The sequence below is a fragment of the Danio rerio genome, chromosome 13 (assembly GCF_049306965.1).
Source record: "Danio rerio strain Tuebingen ecotype United States chromosome 13, GRCz12tu, whole genome shotgun sequence".
NCBI lineage: Eukaryota > Metazoa > Chordata > Actinopteri > Cypriniformes > Danionidae > Danio > Danio rerio.
The window spans coordinates 1,758,867-1,777,267 of NC_133188.1; the positions used below are offsets into that span (position 1 = coordinate 1,758,867).

Sequence of the window (18,401 nt, forward strand, 5' to 3'; positions counted from 1 at the left end):
ATTGACTCCAAAACTTACAGTAACTTACAGTCAAATTTAATTGCCAGTCAGAATGTAATTTTACAAGTGCAAAATTGTAATGTAAAAGATACAGCACAATCGTAATTTTTACAGTCTGCTTGTAAATTTTACATTCTTACTGCTAACCAAAGTTACTGTAAATTTTAGATTAAACTCTTTACAGTTTACAGTATATTTATAATGATAAGACGCTTTTATGAATCGTTCCCCCATGTCACTGATTTCTGCAATGTAGAAAATACAAACAGAATCGCTGAATTCGAGGGTAAAAATGGCTGTTTACAGTATTATGAAGAATGTCTCAGTGACATTTGGATTAATTAACCAAAAGCAAGGCTGTGCAATTATTCAAAACTCAAAAATAAACTAAAGCTGCAAAAAATGTTGGTGCTTTTCATACATGCACTGTGCGCTTATGAAATCATCGTTATTAATCATAATACGTCAGTATTGGAGTTATAAAATTTACAATACACACAAAAATAAAAACAACGTATAAGTTCAACACAAACTGTAATTCAAACACACTTATTATAATTCTATTATTATTTTATTTTAATAAATTAACAAATGGCTACATGTTCTTTTTGGTTCAATTAAATTTAAAAGAGGGCCTACTATAGCTTAAAAATATTATTCAACCATAAAAATAATCTCATGATTGCGACCAACTAAGATTAGCATTAACTCATTTACTTGTGTATTTTCTTACACATTCACTTATTTTATTACATATTTATCAACGTATTTGTTTGTTTACTTGTGTATTCACCTATGCATTTACTTATTTATTTTAGGACTATGTATTTTAAATTTAAGCATTAACAGATTACTGGTCACTTGAAATCTTTAAAGCATGACACGTGTTATGATATTTATTATAGTTTTGAACATAGATTTCAGATACTCAAGTTACTAACCCAGGCTCATTCTGGAAACGTAGCCCTGCGGACGTTTTTGGAGACTGCGAAATACGTTCCGGGAGGTATGTATTTGTGCCATTTTGTTTTTGCGAATCCACTAGAGGCCGCTGTGCGCACTTTTTCGCATCTCAAATGCTTTTTGTGGGCGGCATTCGTGCCCGCGCTGTTCTCGGGTTAAGCCGCCGAAGACCACTGTCGAGCAACCGTCTGTCCAACTGACTGAATGATTGATTGGGCGGCCGGCCAATCAGCTGACCCACCCTCCTCCTCCTCCTTCGCTAAACCCAACCAGTTTTATCGATTGTCCCTCCGGCCCATCCGCTCGCTTTCCCTAAACCCAAGCAGCAGTTAACAAAAGCCATCCAGAAAAAGAAAAGCACTTGTCTGATTTTGACCGTTGTGGCAAAGGGGCGTGGCCGAGAGCCGTGGGAACGGAGTGAGGCCACCGCGTAAGTGGATACACCTGCGGTGCGCACCTGCCTCGGATCTCACGGAAGGAGCTCTGGACAATTAAAGGAGGAACGATGGCAGAGGAAGCCGAGAGAGGACCGGGCCCGGACATATTTTACTTTTGCTTTCAGTTTGACGGCAGTCTCCGTGAGGAGCTGCCCTCCGTTTGTTTTGTTATTATTAAATATTTTAAAACTACGTCGGTTCTCTGCCTCCTTCTTCCCAGCGGCCAAAGTGCCATGAATTTTATTACAACCGTGTTTTCAGATTTCACAGCAGCCATACGTACCTCCGGCCACGTAAATCGCAGCCTCCAGAAACGCCCGCGGGACTTCGTTTCCAGAATGAGCCTGGGTTGCAAGTTACTGTATACTCAAGAGTGTACCGCGGTGCATACGGTATTAGTGATTGCACTGAACATGTTTTAGATAAACCATTACATATTCATCTAACTATGTGACTAAAATATTTGTATGTATATTTGCTTTTGAACAGGGAATGAAAGGTGAAAGAGGAGACTCGGGGAGACCTGGTGGTCATGTAAGTTTCTGTGTGTGGTGTTGACCCTTGAGTTATTTTGCAATAACAGTATAAGGATACTAGTAAATTTTGATCTTGTGGGGAATTTTTTTTTTTTTTTTTATATAATCAAATCCTGTGATGTGACTATTGCAGATGCACACATTGGGCCCTATCATACACCCGGCACAGTGGGGCCCAAGGCGCGGTGCAATAGTCTTTTGGTAGTTTCAGCTTGGCGCAAGAGTGGTTTTGGGGTGTTGCGCTAGGCTGTTTAAATAGCAAATGCATTAGCGCTCATATGTGTTCCCATAGGCGTTCTGCTCTAAAAAGGAAGCGTTCTGAGGCGGACCGCTGGCGCGTCGCTATTTTGAGAAACTAAAATAGATTTTTCATTAGACCAAAACTAACCCGGTCTAAACTCCAGCGCAGAGTTGAGCCTCGCTTACACACTGCTTAATACACACAAGAGAGCAATAGGCAAATATCTTTACATATGAAAAAATGTAAATATTAAGGATATATATAGTATATAATAAGAATAGATATAGAATATAAATATAAAGGATTAAAATATTACAAAACATATTATTTTCTAGCCGACATAAATATGAAAAATCACTGCTTTTATGTCTTCTTCATCTCGGGAGGCTTTTTCAGTTCATTCATAACAATTTGCTTTTGTATAATGTTATTATTATTAGCAGTATTATTTATTATATCCATATTTATATTTGTTTTATTAAAAACAAGCTTAGATTTGTCCACCTGTCAGGTTTTAGACCATATGGGGCACAGCATGTGTTTTAGGATATAACTCAGATTTTTGAGCACATTTTGTTATTATTGTTCATTTATTCGTTTGCTGGAAATTAGAACTGAATTTAGAAATAGTTTTGAAACGAATATTTGCGCTTAACAAACAAAAGTAATTATTTATAGACTAATTGATGTCTGTGCGTAAAGGTTTCCCTATCCAAGAGCGAAAGTGAAAGTAGATCCATCATCTCTCATTCTCACGCAGTAGATGCTCTGTTCAGCAGTTTTCTGTTAACTGTTTGCTTGTGAAATGCTCGTTTTTTCCACTTAGACTTACTTTGCGTCCTGTAAATAGCGAATGCACTCTTGGCGTGACACAGCTGGCTCTTAAAGGGAATGGGAGATGAGACTCTGATTGGTTTATTCTTAAAACACACCTATAACTCATTAAGAAAATAAACTCAACCCTTTTAGACCATGCGCCGAAGCGCAAGGCAGATTTCCCGTCCTTAAATTAGCAAAAATGCATCCTGACATGCCCTGAAAGCGTTTGCACCCTGTGTTTTGCGCTTTACGCATGGACCCTCAAAATAGAGCCCATTGTCATTGATGCTTTAACAATATATTGTTCAGCTCTATGGTCTACCACACTTATTACATGTGTTTTCTCTGTTCATAATCAGGGTTTACCAGGAGCTGCTGGGAAAAAAGGAGAGGTGAGCAAAAACCAGCACATCCCAACGCTCATTATCATCATTATTAGCCCCTTTCAAACATACAGACTTTCCCCGAAAATTACCTGCAATTTTCCGGAAAGGGATCATGTGTGAATGGGCCCTTTTTAAAAATACCAGTAAATTTGTTACAGCAATTTACTGGAAAGAGACGTTGTAATATTACCGGTAATTTCCCGGAATGCTGCTCTATGTGAACGCAGAAGGAAAATTGCCAGAAAGAGCGCGTTCACATTGTGCTGACCAACTCCGACCACTCTGACGCATTAAAATCTGCACAGTTTATAAAAATAAACACCTTGAATCCTTTTCCAGACACATTTAGCTGATTGTTAGTCGTTTCCTTCCTTCTTAGTATGAACTGTGGAAAAAAAGCATGCTCATGATAAACCAGAGATCGAGAATTATGTAGCCAGAGGTGTGATGGTGCATTTCGTCTTAATAACAAACGCTACGGGGCGGTATGACGCCATTCCTTTTTGGGCTTACCAGCTGACCGATTACCTCCGTATGGACGGCTTTACCACAGTTACCAGTTTGTCCAGTAGCTCGCCACGTACGTCAGTGGACTTGGGACGCAGAGAGGAGTTGATCACAAGGAGTTGGGTTTAGGGGTTTGGATGTTCTGGTCAATCTGTGCTTTTGAAAACACTATCGGTTGGGTTTAGGGAAGGAGGAGGATCAGTCAGTAAATCAGTCAGTGGACAGCGGCCTCTGGTGGATTTACATGAGAAGAGCAGGTGAGAAATTGAATATCTGATAAAGCATACACAGCGGCCTCTGGTGGATTTGCAAAAACTGCAAAAAACATACCTCTTGAGATGTATTTGGCGCTTTACAGAAATGTGTATAGCGGTACATTTTCAGAATGAGCCTGGGTTGGATAAACTGTTGCCTTTGGATGGTAGCGGATTTTTTTTCTCTATAATTATTTGGTCCGACTCTGGGACAAAAGCGCTACATGAATGCTACGTTAATGCTTAAACTAAAACCATCAACAAAAAGACTGACCCCCTTCATGTTTACAAATACCATTTAGAGCTCATTTAGAGCTCATTTTTGGTTAATGATGTCAGAATTTATTGAAATCAGATTATTTTGGACTGGATGTGTGAATGGTCCTTTCTGGGAAAATTCCAGAATGTCCTCATCTGTGTGAGCAGCACATATTTAAATGTACCGCCCGGTAAAGTTATTTCAAATATATACTGGTATCACTGTGTGAAAGGGGCTAGTGTGTGTGTGTGTGTTGAGCTGTGTTTGTGTGATTGTCAGAAAGGGACGGCAGGAGAGCCGGGTCAGAGCGGCCTAAACGGACACCAAGGGCTCCCAGGACAGCGTGGACAGACGGGACCCTCAGGACCCAGAGGACAGAGCGGAGAAATCGGCCACCCGGGGCCACCTGGACCTGAGGGACGACCGGTGTGTGTTTTCACGTGACTATACTGTTAAACAAAACGTTGCACTATTTGATGGCAGTTCTGATAATTCAAATACAATCCAACTCCCTGAGAGCTTCATTCACCTTCAGGACACAAAATGAACGGGGACTCATTATAACGTTTTGTATATAGATCTCTGATGTCCCTAGAATGTGTGTGGTGAAGTTTCAGCTCAAAATGCCACACAAATAATGTTTAATACTTCTGAAACTGCCCCTTATAGGCTTTGATGTGGCATTTTGGTGACTGTCACTTTAAATTCAAATGAGATTGTGCTATTTTCAAAAGAGGGCGGAGCTACAAATGCCTGTGTGTCAGCACAGTGCCAGATTCAAAACTTCTCACTCAGGGCTGTTTCTGTTAATGGGGGAGAGATGGTAACTAGTGGGCGGGGCTTTCACCCTCTGATGACACGTACAAAGCGTGAATGTCAATCAAAGTGTTCTACAGATTGTTTCTGTCAAGTGTGATTATAAGAAATAAAATTCAGCAATTTTTACCATTTGAAGCTGGTTATATCTACAGACTGTTGGTCCACAATACTGTTTAAACCTCTTTTAAAAGTGGTATTTCCATAATAGGTCCCCTTTAGGATATTTTGGATTAAATCTGAGACCTCTCTCATCCTCCATGGACAGCAACGGTGCCATGAGGCTCAAAGTCCAGAAAGGGAAAAAAAAAAAACATTGTTAAGCCATTCAAACGGTTGACTTTAATGGTTTAACTGTAATCATGCGAAGCTCCAAGAACAGTTTTGTGCACCAAATAAACTGTAAAAACTACTTTGTTTGTCTATATCTTTTCTCTCATGTCAGGTCATGGTGTGCATTTAATATGGATAATACAGCTTATTACCATTAGAGTCAGCAGTCAAACACACAAGCAAAATGCCTGCAGTAAACACACAACCTGACCGGACACAGAAGAATCGGCAGCTTTTTTGGTGCATAAAACTGTTCTTAGGGCTTTGTGGGCTTACAGTTGAACCGCAGAAGTAACATGGACTGTTCGGACAAAGTTCTTTTAACATTTTGGGACCCTTGCTGTCTATGGAGGATGAGTATGGAGCTAATAATATGCCAAAACAATTTGAATTGGAATTGTATTCATTTGAATAATTGACTGTTGTAATTGAATAAATCTGAATGTTTATATGCCGAAAGAAATTGAATTTGAATTTCTTGAATTTTAATTTCATTACTTGAATATTGAGCATGTGAAATATACTTTCTGCTGAATCTGAATTTCACCATCTGAATTTCTGGTTTTGAATTTTAAAATATTGAATTTGATGTTCTGAATTTCTTCATCTTGAAAATTTGGAACTGTATTTTAACAAACCCAATATCTACAGTTTACGAATTCAGAACTCAAAAAATCTGAAGTTTCAAAATACGTCCATAAAAAAATCAGCCCTGAAAAATTCAGTTGTCTAAAATTTCAGTTGTTCAATGTTTGTGTTATGAAATTCGAATTCAAATTAAGAAATTCAAATCCAAAACATTTGTAACGGCATATAACATTTCAGATTTATTCAATTACAATCGTCAACAATTCAAATGAACACAATTCTAATTCAGATTGTTTTGGCATTATATTAGCTCCATAATTTAAGGGAGCTCTCAGATTTCATCGAAAATATCTTCATGTGTGTTCAGATATTGAATCAAGGTCTCAGGGGGTTGAAACGACATGAAGGTGAGTAATTATTGATATAATTTCTGGGTGAGCTAATGCTTTAATTCTATTTAAATGAACAGCATCTAAAACAAATGCTGTTCAATGTCCTCCGTCATTTTAGCTGAATTGGTCTCATGACTAAAAATGTGTTCTGGTTTTTGAAACACTCCATTTCCACTCCATTATAAAACTAAAACTGGCAATCTATTGTGATGATGGTCTGTATTTTATGTGGCCAAGTGTGAAATATGTACGTTGGGAAAATATTTCTTGTGAGGTTTTTGTATTTAGCCCACTACTGTTGACTTGTGGATTATAATTGATTAAATATTTTGTTTTCAACATTGTAGGCTATTTGCCATCCCTTCCTTTTTGCCCTTGGCTAATCACATGCCTAGTAATGTATTTATAACCTATGGAAATGTTAGAAAAGCATGCTATTGTCAGCTGGACACTTGGACAGAAAGACCTGTTGTAGTGACTGTGTGTTTTTCAGGGCAGAGAAATGTCTGAGCAGCACATCCAGCAGATCTGCAGAGACATCCTCCGATGTGAGTACACATAAGTATCTCCAATATTTTTCATTATCATAATTTTTTTGTTCTGTATTTTTTTTTTTCTGTTTTGAACTTGCCTCTGAACAGCACCCTCTAGTGGACTCATATGAAACGTACAAAACCATTTCCTGAGTAATGGATTTCCAAGAATGCAGACAGCGCCCTCTAGTGGATTAGCCATCTGAAACGTACAACAAAATGTACCGCAATTAATATATTTAAGATTCACAAAAAATGTAGACAGTAGATTTACGAAATTCTCACATTATGTCTCTCTAAGGTGTTAAGCGTGGCTAACTTACTTAACCACGCCCCTCCAGTTTTGACATCACAACAGAAATGGTGAGGAGGAGGAGTCAGCTGGGCTAAAATAATCGTCCCCAAACCCCTTTCTCTATCTTCCTGAATAAAATGCCTACTTTACTACATCCAATCATCTCACAGTGGAAAAAAACAAGCCACGCCCACTGTTTTGTTATTTAATATTCCATTTTTCTAGGACAGGGATCACCAAACTTGTTCCTGGAGGGCCGGTGTCCTGCAGATTTTAGCTCCAACCCTAAGTAAACACACCTGAAATAATAAGAGCGAATCAAGGTCTTAACAGGTATACTTGAAACATCCAGGCAGGTGTGTTGAGGCAAGTTGGAGCTAAACCCTGCAGGGACACCGGCAGTCCAGGACCAGGATTGGTGACCTCTGTTCTAGGAACTGGGTCACAGTTCGAAAACAAAAAATGGTCGCAGCTTTCAGCTCATGCGGACTTTTTAAACCTGTATATTGATGAGAAATCTGATGGTGTTTTCCAGCGGAGATCCCAGCTCTTCTCTTGAGCTCTCAGCACAGTCAGCACCGGAGCTGTGAGCACTGCTACACGCGTGTGGGACCCCCGGGGCCTGTGGGGACACCTGGCCCGCATGGCCCCCGAGGATTCCCTGGACTTTCTGGATCCAACGGGCTGCAGGGTCAACGGGGTTTACCGGGACGGCCTGGGGTTCCTGGCATGAAAGGTACAGACATAATACACACAACACTGCAGTCAAAATGATTCGCTCTCCTGAGATTTTTCAAATATTTCCCAAACAACAATGAACAGATTCAGGAATTTTTCGCAGTATTTCCTATAACATTTTTTCTACTGGAGAAAATATTATTTGTTTTATTTCAGCTAGAAGAAAAGCAGTTTTATTTTATTTATTCACCCATTTTAAGCTCAATGTTATTCGCCGCCTTGAGCATTATTAGTTTTGGATTGTCTCCAGAACAAACCACTGTTATACAATGACTTGCCTAATTACCCTAACTTTACTCTAATTACCCTAGTGAAGCCTTTAAATGTCACTTTAAACTGAACACTAGTGTCTTGAATATCTGTTATGATCACCAGTGATCAAGTGGCTGCAGATCGCTAAATGACTACAAATCCGCCATTTACAGACTACAATATCCAGTCATGCACCACACACACACACACAAACGGTTCCTAATCCTGCATGATTACACTCTCACAGCCGGAGGATAATTACGAACTGATTACGTGGACTTTAATTACAGCGCACACACACACTTCATGGCTGAGTCTTGTATGTATCTGTATGTGAACATTACGACGCATTTTCCTTACCTTGTTTTGCCATGTGTTTTGACTTTCGCCTTGTTTGCCGGAACCCTGTACAGCGCGACTAGGCAAAACGCCGGCCTCCACCAACTTGATGTACAACTCATCTTTTATAACCTGCTTTTTTTGTTCTTTTGAAACTGTTAACTCCGCTATTAGAATTAAATCTTTTTTTCTACACCTATCATATTCCTCTAACGTGGGCAAGAGAGAAAACTTAATTAGATCAAAATCCATTTAAAGTTTACTTAAGCTCCTCCCCTATTAAAAACAGCCAAGCTAATTTTTAAAGAAAAAACTATCGAGCAAACGAGCGGACGAGCCCCCAATTGTTACGTCCCGACTAGTTTAGGGTTGGTGGGAACAATAACAAGAGAGTAAATAAATAAATGAATTAAACTTAAATACTCAATTTAGGGTTTTCCCTTTCTCCTGTCCCAACTCACAAAGATCACAACATTTATCAAGAAGTAACAAGGTTCATTATTTTCTTAGACAACAAAGATATTAGAAGCATCCCATCGGAAGGGAATCCAGGCCAAAATAATAAACAAAAAGTCAGCTAACTTGCAAGGGAAATATTTCTAACTTACCAAATAAAAATTATCCCAAATAAAATGACAACAAACTTCCCTGGGGTTCGTTCTTCGTACGTGGATTACTCAGTTAGCTGGATTTGGATATTGACGATTTGACACGATCCAGGATCGTTTCGTTCTTCAAAGCTGATCCGAGAGTTGTTGTCATAGCAACAGTTCTGCTAGGTCAAACCTGATCGGGAGCAGGTTCAATTCATATAAACAGGATTAGATCGGGTCAGTTCAAGCAAAGATAATACAGAAAGTATGTTCTGAATTCTGATATTTTCTTACAGTAGTAGTTATATACACTTGGGAAAATGGTTATAGTCATTAATAAAATAAATAAAGTTATACATGTTAATAAAACGTATGCAATCTGCACCCTCGAAATGAAAGTACAAAGACTGCCACCTGGTGGTGCAAAGAGAAAACTTATTGATATAAACTTTTTTGATTGCTTTAGTACAAATTGTGTATAATAGAAATGCACAATATGTGACTTTTTTTCAAAGCAATATTACATTTATGCAGTCATAAACATGTTTTGATAGTTAATATGCCGGTGATTTGATGCTTCACAAAAGTTGCAGACGCCTTTACCAATATGAAAACGCTTTTTGTAAACAACCAGTTATTCTTTACACTGATTAAAAAACGGCTACTATAATAAAGAAAATCTTCTCTAAATGTAGAACTAAATACACTGATTTGCATTGAAATACATGATGAATACTCTTGACACATGAAAGTGTAAAGCCTGCAGCTCACAAATGTAGAGGGTTACTGCGTGTCATATTTAACAAACCGTTTACTGCTAATTTGATGTAATTTTGCTCACATGGATAATTGAATATTAATCAGATGATGTCATTACGCTGCTGTGCCGTCAGCCAATCGTTGCATTGCTGATCATGATTTCGAGGATCGATAGATCTGTCCTTCACAACACACGCAGCGATCTCAGATCAGTTCATCCAGACATTCTAGTCTGATTCGCAAACTTGTTTGAAGAACCAAATTAGCGAGAGATCAAGATTAAAAGATCCAGGATCTGCCAAATCATCTTAGATCATTTAAGCGAGGTAAGAAGAACGGACCCCCTTTCTCCCTCGCTGCCACAAACCAGGAGAAAATGTTTTTAAAGTAAATGGCGATTCCCAACCTACCGCTTCTGTTTAAAACCAAAATGATATATATATATTTAATAAGTGAAAAGCACACAGGCTCAGATCTAATGGCGAGCAGTTTAGAAAAGAATTAAATTGTCAGCTAAAGAAATCAATCAATCACACCAGTAAGTCAACCAACAATCTGGGGCAGGAGATAGGAGACGCTCAGAACAACGACGACGACGGAGATTTGCGACCTGCGCCGAGCAGAAAGATCCGTCCTTTGTTCCTGTCCTCCAGCTTATATACCCTCCCACTCACAACACAGCTGGACCACAATCAAGCGCAGCTCCAGAGGGAGAGAGAGACCTGCACATGCTCCACAGCGTGCAACACAACATCAGCTCCAAATGCATAAACAAAACACAAATCTATATATATATATATATATATATATATATATATATATATATATATATATATATATATATATATATATATATATATATATATATATATATAATAAAAGAACAAATAATTAATAAGTTCTTTAATGTAACAATGTACGTTGCCTGCTGCCTGCCTGTTGACCTTCTGCCTGTTTACTGACCACAACTCTGGATTGCCCTCATACATCTGTTTGCTCCTCAATTGACTAAATAAAGATTCTGCATTTGTATCCGCACCTCTGTTTTTAGCGGCACTTCACGTTACAATATCTAGTCTAATATTATGTGCTGTCATCATGGCAAAGATAAAATAAATCAGTTATTAGAAATGAGTTAATTAAACTATTATGATTAGAAATGTGTTGAAATTTTATCTCCGTTAAACTGAAATTGGGAAACAAAAATATGCAGAATTATTCTGACTTCAACTGTACTTACATCACCAAAATTCATCAGGACAGTCAGCATGTATGACAGTACTTTATTTGAAGCTGTTATATATAAAATTACTTTCAGTTTACTGTAAATTACACATTTGTTGTATACAGTATCATTCACGTTTTAGCAAAATCTATGGAAAATGTTTTTGATTTGGTTTGTTTATCTTTCGGTTTAGGTGATCCAGGGGAAAAGGGTGATAAAGGGAGTCAAGGACGGTCAGTAATCGGAGACCCAGGTCTACCAGGACCACCAGGTGAGCAGATGCAGCATTACTATCACTTTATAGCTGAACATTTAAGTGGGAATGTTTCCTGGGGCGAAGTGGTTAGCACTTTCGCCTCACAGCAAAAAGTTTGTTGGTTCGAGTCCCAGCTGGATCATCTGTGAGGAGTTTGCATGATCTCCTCGTGTTGGCGTGGGTTTCCTCCGGGTGCTCCGGTTTCCCCCACAGTCCAAACACGAGCTATAGGGGAATTTATTAATTAAATTGGCCGTAGTGTATGAGTGTGTGTGTGTGAACTTGAGTGTGTATTGGTGCTTCCTAGTACTGGCTTGTGGCTGGAAGGGCATCCGCTGCGTAAAACATTTGCTGGATTAGTTGGCAGGTCATTCCGCTGTGGCGACCCCTGATAAATAAGCCAAAGGTAAATAAATGCATGGGGAGAGCATGCAAACTCCACACAGAATTACCAACTGGTCCAGTGTGGACTCGAACCAGCGATCTTCTTGTTGTGAGGCGACAGTGCAAACCACTGAGCCACCGTGTCGCCCAGAAACAGAACATAAAATGCTTAACATTTAAAGCAAAACTTCTTCATTTCTCCACAAGTATATGAAAGCAGTCTTTGAAATAATCTTGCAAAAAAATATATTGAAATGTGGTTTGTTTACAGGTTTTTTATTTGCATTTTGCAAGTGAGAATGTGGCCACAGTGATTTACAATTACACATTACTGCCACCTGCTGTTAACCAAGAGCACAGAAGAAGATCTATCTTTAATTAGTAGCAGAACAGCTCACAAATATATAACGATGCACATGTTTTGGAGACGACAGACCTTAGGACAGTGTTTTGTTTTTAAAATGAAATCCTTCAAAGAGAGCATATTTCCTTAAACTCAATAGAATATGTGAACATACTAGGGAATACCAATATGGCGGCTTAGTGACTTCACTTTATATTACATCATGAGCATCTAATTCTATATATAAATCAGTGGCAACAACACACCTATAATGCAAAATCAGAAAATACAGGTTTGAGGGAAAACTTGATAATCCTCGGTTTAAATGTCTTTTTTTGGCATAAAATAAAATTCATTCATAGATTTATTCATTTTCTTTCGGCTTAGTCCCTTTATTATCAGTGGAACGAACCACCAAGTCATCCAGCATGTTTTACTTAGTGAATAAACTAAATTGGCCGTAGTGGATGAGTGTGTGTGAATGTGAGTGTGTATGGGTGTTTCCCAGTATTGGGTTGCAGCCAGAAGGGCATCCGCTGCGTAAAACATATGCTGGATAGGTTGGTGGTTCATTCCACTGTGGAGACCACTGATGAATAAAGTGACTAAGCCGAAGGAAAATTAATAAATGAATGAACTCAGATCTTCATAGAATAATATAACAATTATTAAAACTTTACTCTAATGGATGAATGCTTAATTGTATTTTCAAGAAGTGTCTAATTTTTTTAATTTATTAAATTTATTTCAATTAACTTAATTATATAATGATGAATTCATTTAATAATTTAATTTTGTCTTGTTTTTTTTACTTTATTTTATATTTCTTATTTTATTTTATTGCAAAGCATTGTATTTTATATTATTTATTTAATTATGTATTATTTATTTATTTTTTTATTTATTTTGCACATTTATTATTTTTTTTATTAATGCTCAAATAGCAACAGTAGGCATTATAGGAAGCTGAAAGCTTAAAAAGCATAATGACACCCCTTTAAAATAAAGCCTGACTATCTATAATGTACAGCTGAAGTCAGAATTATTTTCCCTCCTGTAGATTTTTCTTTTCTTTATCACATAATTCCCAAATGATGTTGAACAGATTCAGGAATTTTTCACAGTATTTCCTGTAGTATTTTTTCTTCTGGAAAAAGTCTTTTTTGTTTTATGTTGGCTAGAATAAAAGCCGTTCTTAATTTTTTTAAAACCCATTTTAGGGTCAATGTTATTCGCCCCATTAAGCAATATTAGTTTTGGATTGTCTCCAGAACAAACCACAGTTATACAATGACTTGCCTAATTACCCTAACTTTACCCTAATTAGCCTAGTGAAGCCTTTAAATGTCACTTTAAGCTGAATACTAGTGTCTTGAAGAATATCTAGTCTAATATTATTTACTGTCATCATGACAAAGTGAAAATAAATCAGTTATAAGAGATGATGAGTTATTAAAACTATTATGATTAGAAATGTGCTGAAGAAATCTGCTCTCCGTTAAATAATTCTGACATCAGCTGTATAATGTTCCAGGTCCGACAGGTCCAGCAGGGGTCGGAAAACCAGGTCAAGCAGGTAAACCAGGCTCACCTGGCCACGAAGGCAAGGAAGGCAAGCGAGGTCAAAGCGGAGAGCCAGGTCAGCCCGGCGTCTGCCATCCGGCCATGTGCTACGGCGCGATGATACGGAGGGATCCCTTCAGTAAAGGGCCAAACTATTGACAATGCAGACAGTCTGGACGCAGCGCTGGAGGAGAAAGAAAAAAACACACACAGCCAATCTCAGGATGATCATATCTGAGTGTCTCGCACACTCGCGGACGCATGAAGTACCTCGAATAAGTGTAAATAATAAGATGAAGCTGCCTACATTAAAGGGGACCTATTATGCCCCTATTTATAAGAGTGTGTGTAGTGAAGTTCAGCTCAAAATACCACACAAACAATGTTTAATAACCCTCCGCCGTTTAGGTTGATCCTAATTGTGTCATTTTGGTGACTGTCGCTTTAAATTCAAATGAGATTGGGCTCTTGTCAAAAGAGGGTGGAGCTACAAATGCCTGTGTGTCAGCATAGTGGCAGATTCAAAAACAAAACTGAGGTCTTTTGCTAATGAGAGAGTGATGGTCACTAGGGGGCGGGGCTTTCCCCACTTATGACATCATACAAAGGGAGAATGTCAATCAAAGTGTTTCTGTTTTCATCAAGACTGATTATAAACAATAGGATTAATAAATGTTTGCCGTTAGAAGCTGAATATATTCACACACTCTTACCCTCAACTGCATTTAAACACCTTATAGAAGTGATTTCTGCATAATAGGTCCTCTTTATAACCACCCGCTGTCCATGACTCCATCCTGGGCCATGATTTATTATAGTCTGGAGGAACCGAACGCATCCGAACGCTTGTGAAAAATCATCCAGTGTGAGGATTTCTGGAGATTCTACCTACGGTTCAACAAACCTCCTCAGTTTTTCGCTCCCAATCAACCATCGCCAGCTAATCATCTCATTGTGTTCTTCATGCCAGATTTCCTGTCTGTTTTGCGATCATCTTTGTTTTTCTGGTTGGGCTTTTTTTTTTTTTTTTGCTGCTTGCAAGTTTGTCTTTAGAGTTTTAAGAGTTCTTTAACGACGCTTCAACAATGACTTCTAAGTAATACTGATGTCTTTTGGTAATGTGTGTGTGTGTGTGTGTGTGTGTGGTAAAAGGGTTCCCATATCATATTTAGACCAATGAAAATCCACTTTTCTCACTGAAAAAAAAAATGATTAATTGGATTTACTATTTTTTTTCAAGGTGAGTGCTTGCAAACAATGTTTATGAATGAATTTAAACAAACAAACTGAGGCCTTGTTTACACTAATACGTTTCAGTTTGAAAACGCATACGTTTTACTACGGTTACGCCATCCGTCCACACTACGCCGGAGTTTTCGAGCGCCGAAAACGGAGCGTTTTGGAAACGCTGGAGAGGCTGTTTACATTCTGAAGCGCTGCTGCTCCGTCTCAGTGTGGATGAGGGAAAACGGAGACATCTGAAAACGGAGGCGGGGCTGCTGAGATTCGCTAGCTGATTGGGGCTTTTGTGTCATTGCGTATCCTTCCCTTATTCGTCAAGCCCCTATCACATGACTATAACACATGGCTTTAACGCTACCGGAAGACAAGAGACCAGTCTTCACTGTAAACAACAACATGGACACAGAAATGGGAGCGTTGTTTGCACTATTGTCTGTTTTAGGCGCCATTGTGCAGTTAAACTCTGCCTTTTTTACTACAGCGGCGGCATACATCCGCTAAAACGCGCATGCCTAGAGTGCGCGAATGGTCAAGTGATCCAAAAGCCGTTTTCAAACTAAATGCACTAGTGTAAACGGGGCCTAAGTAATGTTCAACTTCATTTGTTTAAATTCAGCCAGTATCAATTGTTTGCAATTGTAACGGAGGCCAGCTAGTGTGTGTTGTGCAGGTAAACCTCACTCCTCTGACCTCTAACTGTGCTCTAGCCACACACACTAGAGGCCATGGTCTCCTTGTTAAAGGAGCCGACTCCCATGCGGGAAGTTGCCAGGACGATACCAGCCCGGAGCGGGTTGGGTGGCGTAGGATTGGCGGGGTTACACAATCACTGACCTTAATTTTAGTAAATCAAATGAATCTTTTTTTTCAGAGTATGTAAAGAAATATTGTATAGTGCAAAGAAGCATTTGTGCATTGAAAACGTTCCATGGATGTTAAAGGTTCTTCAAAGGTGCTTGTAGTGCTGTGCACAAAATCTGGAAGTATCACTTAATTAAAAAAAAAGCACAACCAGGGTCAGGAAAACAGGTAAAAATTAGAGGAATTGTACACTTAATAATTATATGAACAATTAGTCACCTGGTTCAAACCTCGGCTGGGTCAGTTGGCGTTTCTGTGTGGAGTTTGTTCTACCTGTGTTCGTGTGGGTTTCCTCCGGGTGCTCTGGTTTCCCCCACAGTGCAAAGACATGTGGTAAAGGTGAACTGGGTAGGCTAAATTGTCCGTAGTTTATGAGTGTGTGTGTGAATGAGTGTGTGTGGATGTTTCCCAGACATGGGAAAGGGATGCTGGAGGGGCATCCACTGCATAAAATCATGCTGGATAAGTTGGCAGTTCATTCCGCTGTGGCGACCCCAGATTAATAAAGCAAATAAGCTGAAAAGAAAATGAATGAATTTATATTTGCTGATATATAAGTAGAATTTCAATTAATACAAAAACTACAATTCCTGTAAATTCTACATCTTTTCCAGATCTGGGTCACGCTTTGTTTTTCTATTTTTTATTATGTGATGTTTCCAGATTTTGGGAACAACATTACATATGTGAGTGATTAGATAATATCTATAGTAAATGGCATAGAAATAATGATTAGTGTTTTTCTTGATAAAGGGTGTGTAGTCGAGTGTAAAGAAGCACACCTTCCCATAAATGTATATTTCTTTTCTGTTATTTATAAGAACTGATATCAGTTACAGCTCTTCTTCTCTTTTTTTATAACTTGTATGTGTTCAAATGACTTTTGATAATATTGATTAAATCTTTTTTTATTATTATTGTTTCTGCTGTTGTTGATTTATATGTTGAGAATAAATAAATAATAATTAAAATAAATAAAATAAATAAATAATTAAATATTTAAATAAAAACAATTAAAATAAATAAATAAATGTAAATGCAATAAACAAAAAAAAATAATTAGAAATTATTAAAAAAATAATTAGTAGTAAATAAAAAAAATTAATAAACAAATAAATGATAAAAAATATAAACCAAATAAAAAGAAAATAAATAAAAATATATAAAAAATTAAATATTGAAATAAAAAATAAAGTTAATATAAATACAATAAATAGAAATTAAATAAATAAATAAATAATAACAAATAAATATAAATGAAATAAATAAGAAATAAAATAAATAAATAATAAGAAAATGAATAAAATAAATAAAATAATTATATATATATATATATATAAAAAAGTATTAAATATTTAAATAAAAAGCAATTAACATATATATAAATAAAATAAGTGAAAAAATAAATAAATAAATAAATAAATAATAAAAATATAAATAAAATAAAATAAACAAAAAAATAATCAAATAAATTTTTAAATAAGAATGATTCAAATAAATATAAATACAACAAGTAAAAAAATAAACAAGTGTGTATATAAAGCATTGTACCATAGGATTCCTACAACATGCAAACAATCCCAAATTAAAACAATGTTCTACTCACAATTTTCTTGGTTACAAATCTAACCTCAAATCACAACATTAAATCAAAATACCATAATTAAGAACTGATGGAGTAATATTGTTAACTGATTGCTGAAGAAAACTCGCCCGCTGTAATTCTGCTGTTTCTCATATTCAGTCCTATAGATGTCGCTGTTGCTCTTTTGTATATTTCAAATGTTTTCGAATAAAGCTGAAGGTCTTTATATCAGATCACTTGAAGTCAATCTCTTTATATCATATTTGAGGGAGATATTTATTTATGTTGCATTACAGTTAATACAGTATACACAGTACCACAGTAGCAGGTAATGTGTCTACTTTAAAACTTTAAATAACTTGTAAAAAAAAACAAGTCGAATTATAGGTGAAATTCACCATAGCTGGACTATACAGATATAAAACACAGGCAAAGTATAAAGATTTCAGAAGACAATACGCATCTATGTATTTTTAATTTATTTGAAGAATTGTAATAGGCCTACCTCATCCAATGATCCCTTTTCAAGATATAATTAAGATTTAGTTATTTTGTTTAAATATATTAAACAAATTGGGATTGGGTCAGTTGGTGTTTCTGTGTGGAGTTTGCATGTTCTCCCTGCCTTCGCGTGGGTTTCCTCCGGGTGCTCCGATTTCCCCCACAGTCCAAACACATGCGGTACAGGTGAATTGGGTAGGCTAAATTGTCCGTAGTGTATGAGTCTGAGTGTGTGTGGATGTTTCCCAGAGATGGGTTGTGGCTGGAAGGGCAGCCGCTGCGTAAAACATGTGCTGGATAAGTTGGCGGTTCATTCCGCTGTGGCAACCGCTGATTAATAAAAGGACTAAGCCGAAAAGAAAATGAATGAATGAATAATAAAAAAATTATATTTGTTATAT

At 37.3% G+C, this 18,401-nt stretch overlaps 1 protein-coding gene across 5 annotated transcripts in view; it reads left to right on the forward strand.

Annotated features, from left to right (window-relative positions):
* col21a1 (collagen, type XXI, alpha 1) overlaps positions 1-16,828 on the forward strand; it is a 71,425-nt gene extending 54,597 nt beyond the window's left edge. For all 5 annotated transcript variants that reach the window (XM_017358912.4, XM_068212984.2, XM_073920496.1 and 2 more), the window contains 7 exons: positions 1,890-1,934; positions 3,356-3,388; positions 4,682-4,828; positions 7,025-7,079; positions 7,895-8,095; positions 11,459-11,536; positions 13,783-16,828. In XM_017358912.4, the coding sequence (XP_017214401.1) occupies positions 1,890-1,934; positions 3,356-3,388; positions 4,682-4,828; positions 7,025-7,079; positions 7,895-8,095; positions 11,459-11,536; positions 13,783-13,970 (747 nt within the window). In that variant the 3' untranslated portion in view covers positions 13,971-16,828. The remainder of the gene's footprint in view (positions 1-1,889; positions 1,935-3,355; positions 3,389-4,681; positions 4,829-7,024; positions 7,080-7,894; positions 8,096-11,458; positions 11,537-13,782) is intronic.
* Positions 16,829-18,401: the final 1,573 nt, after the last annotated feature.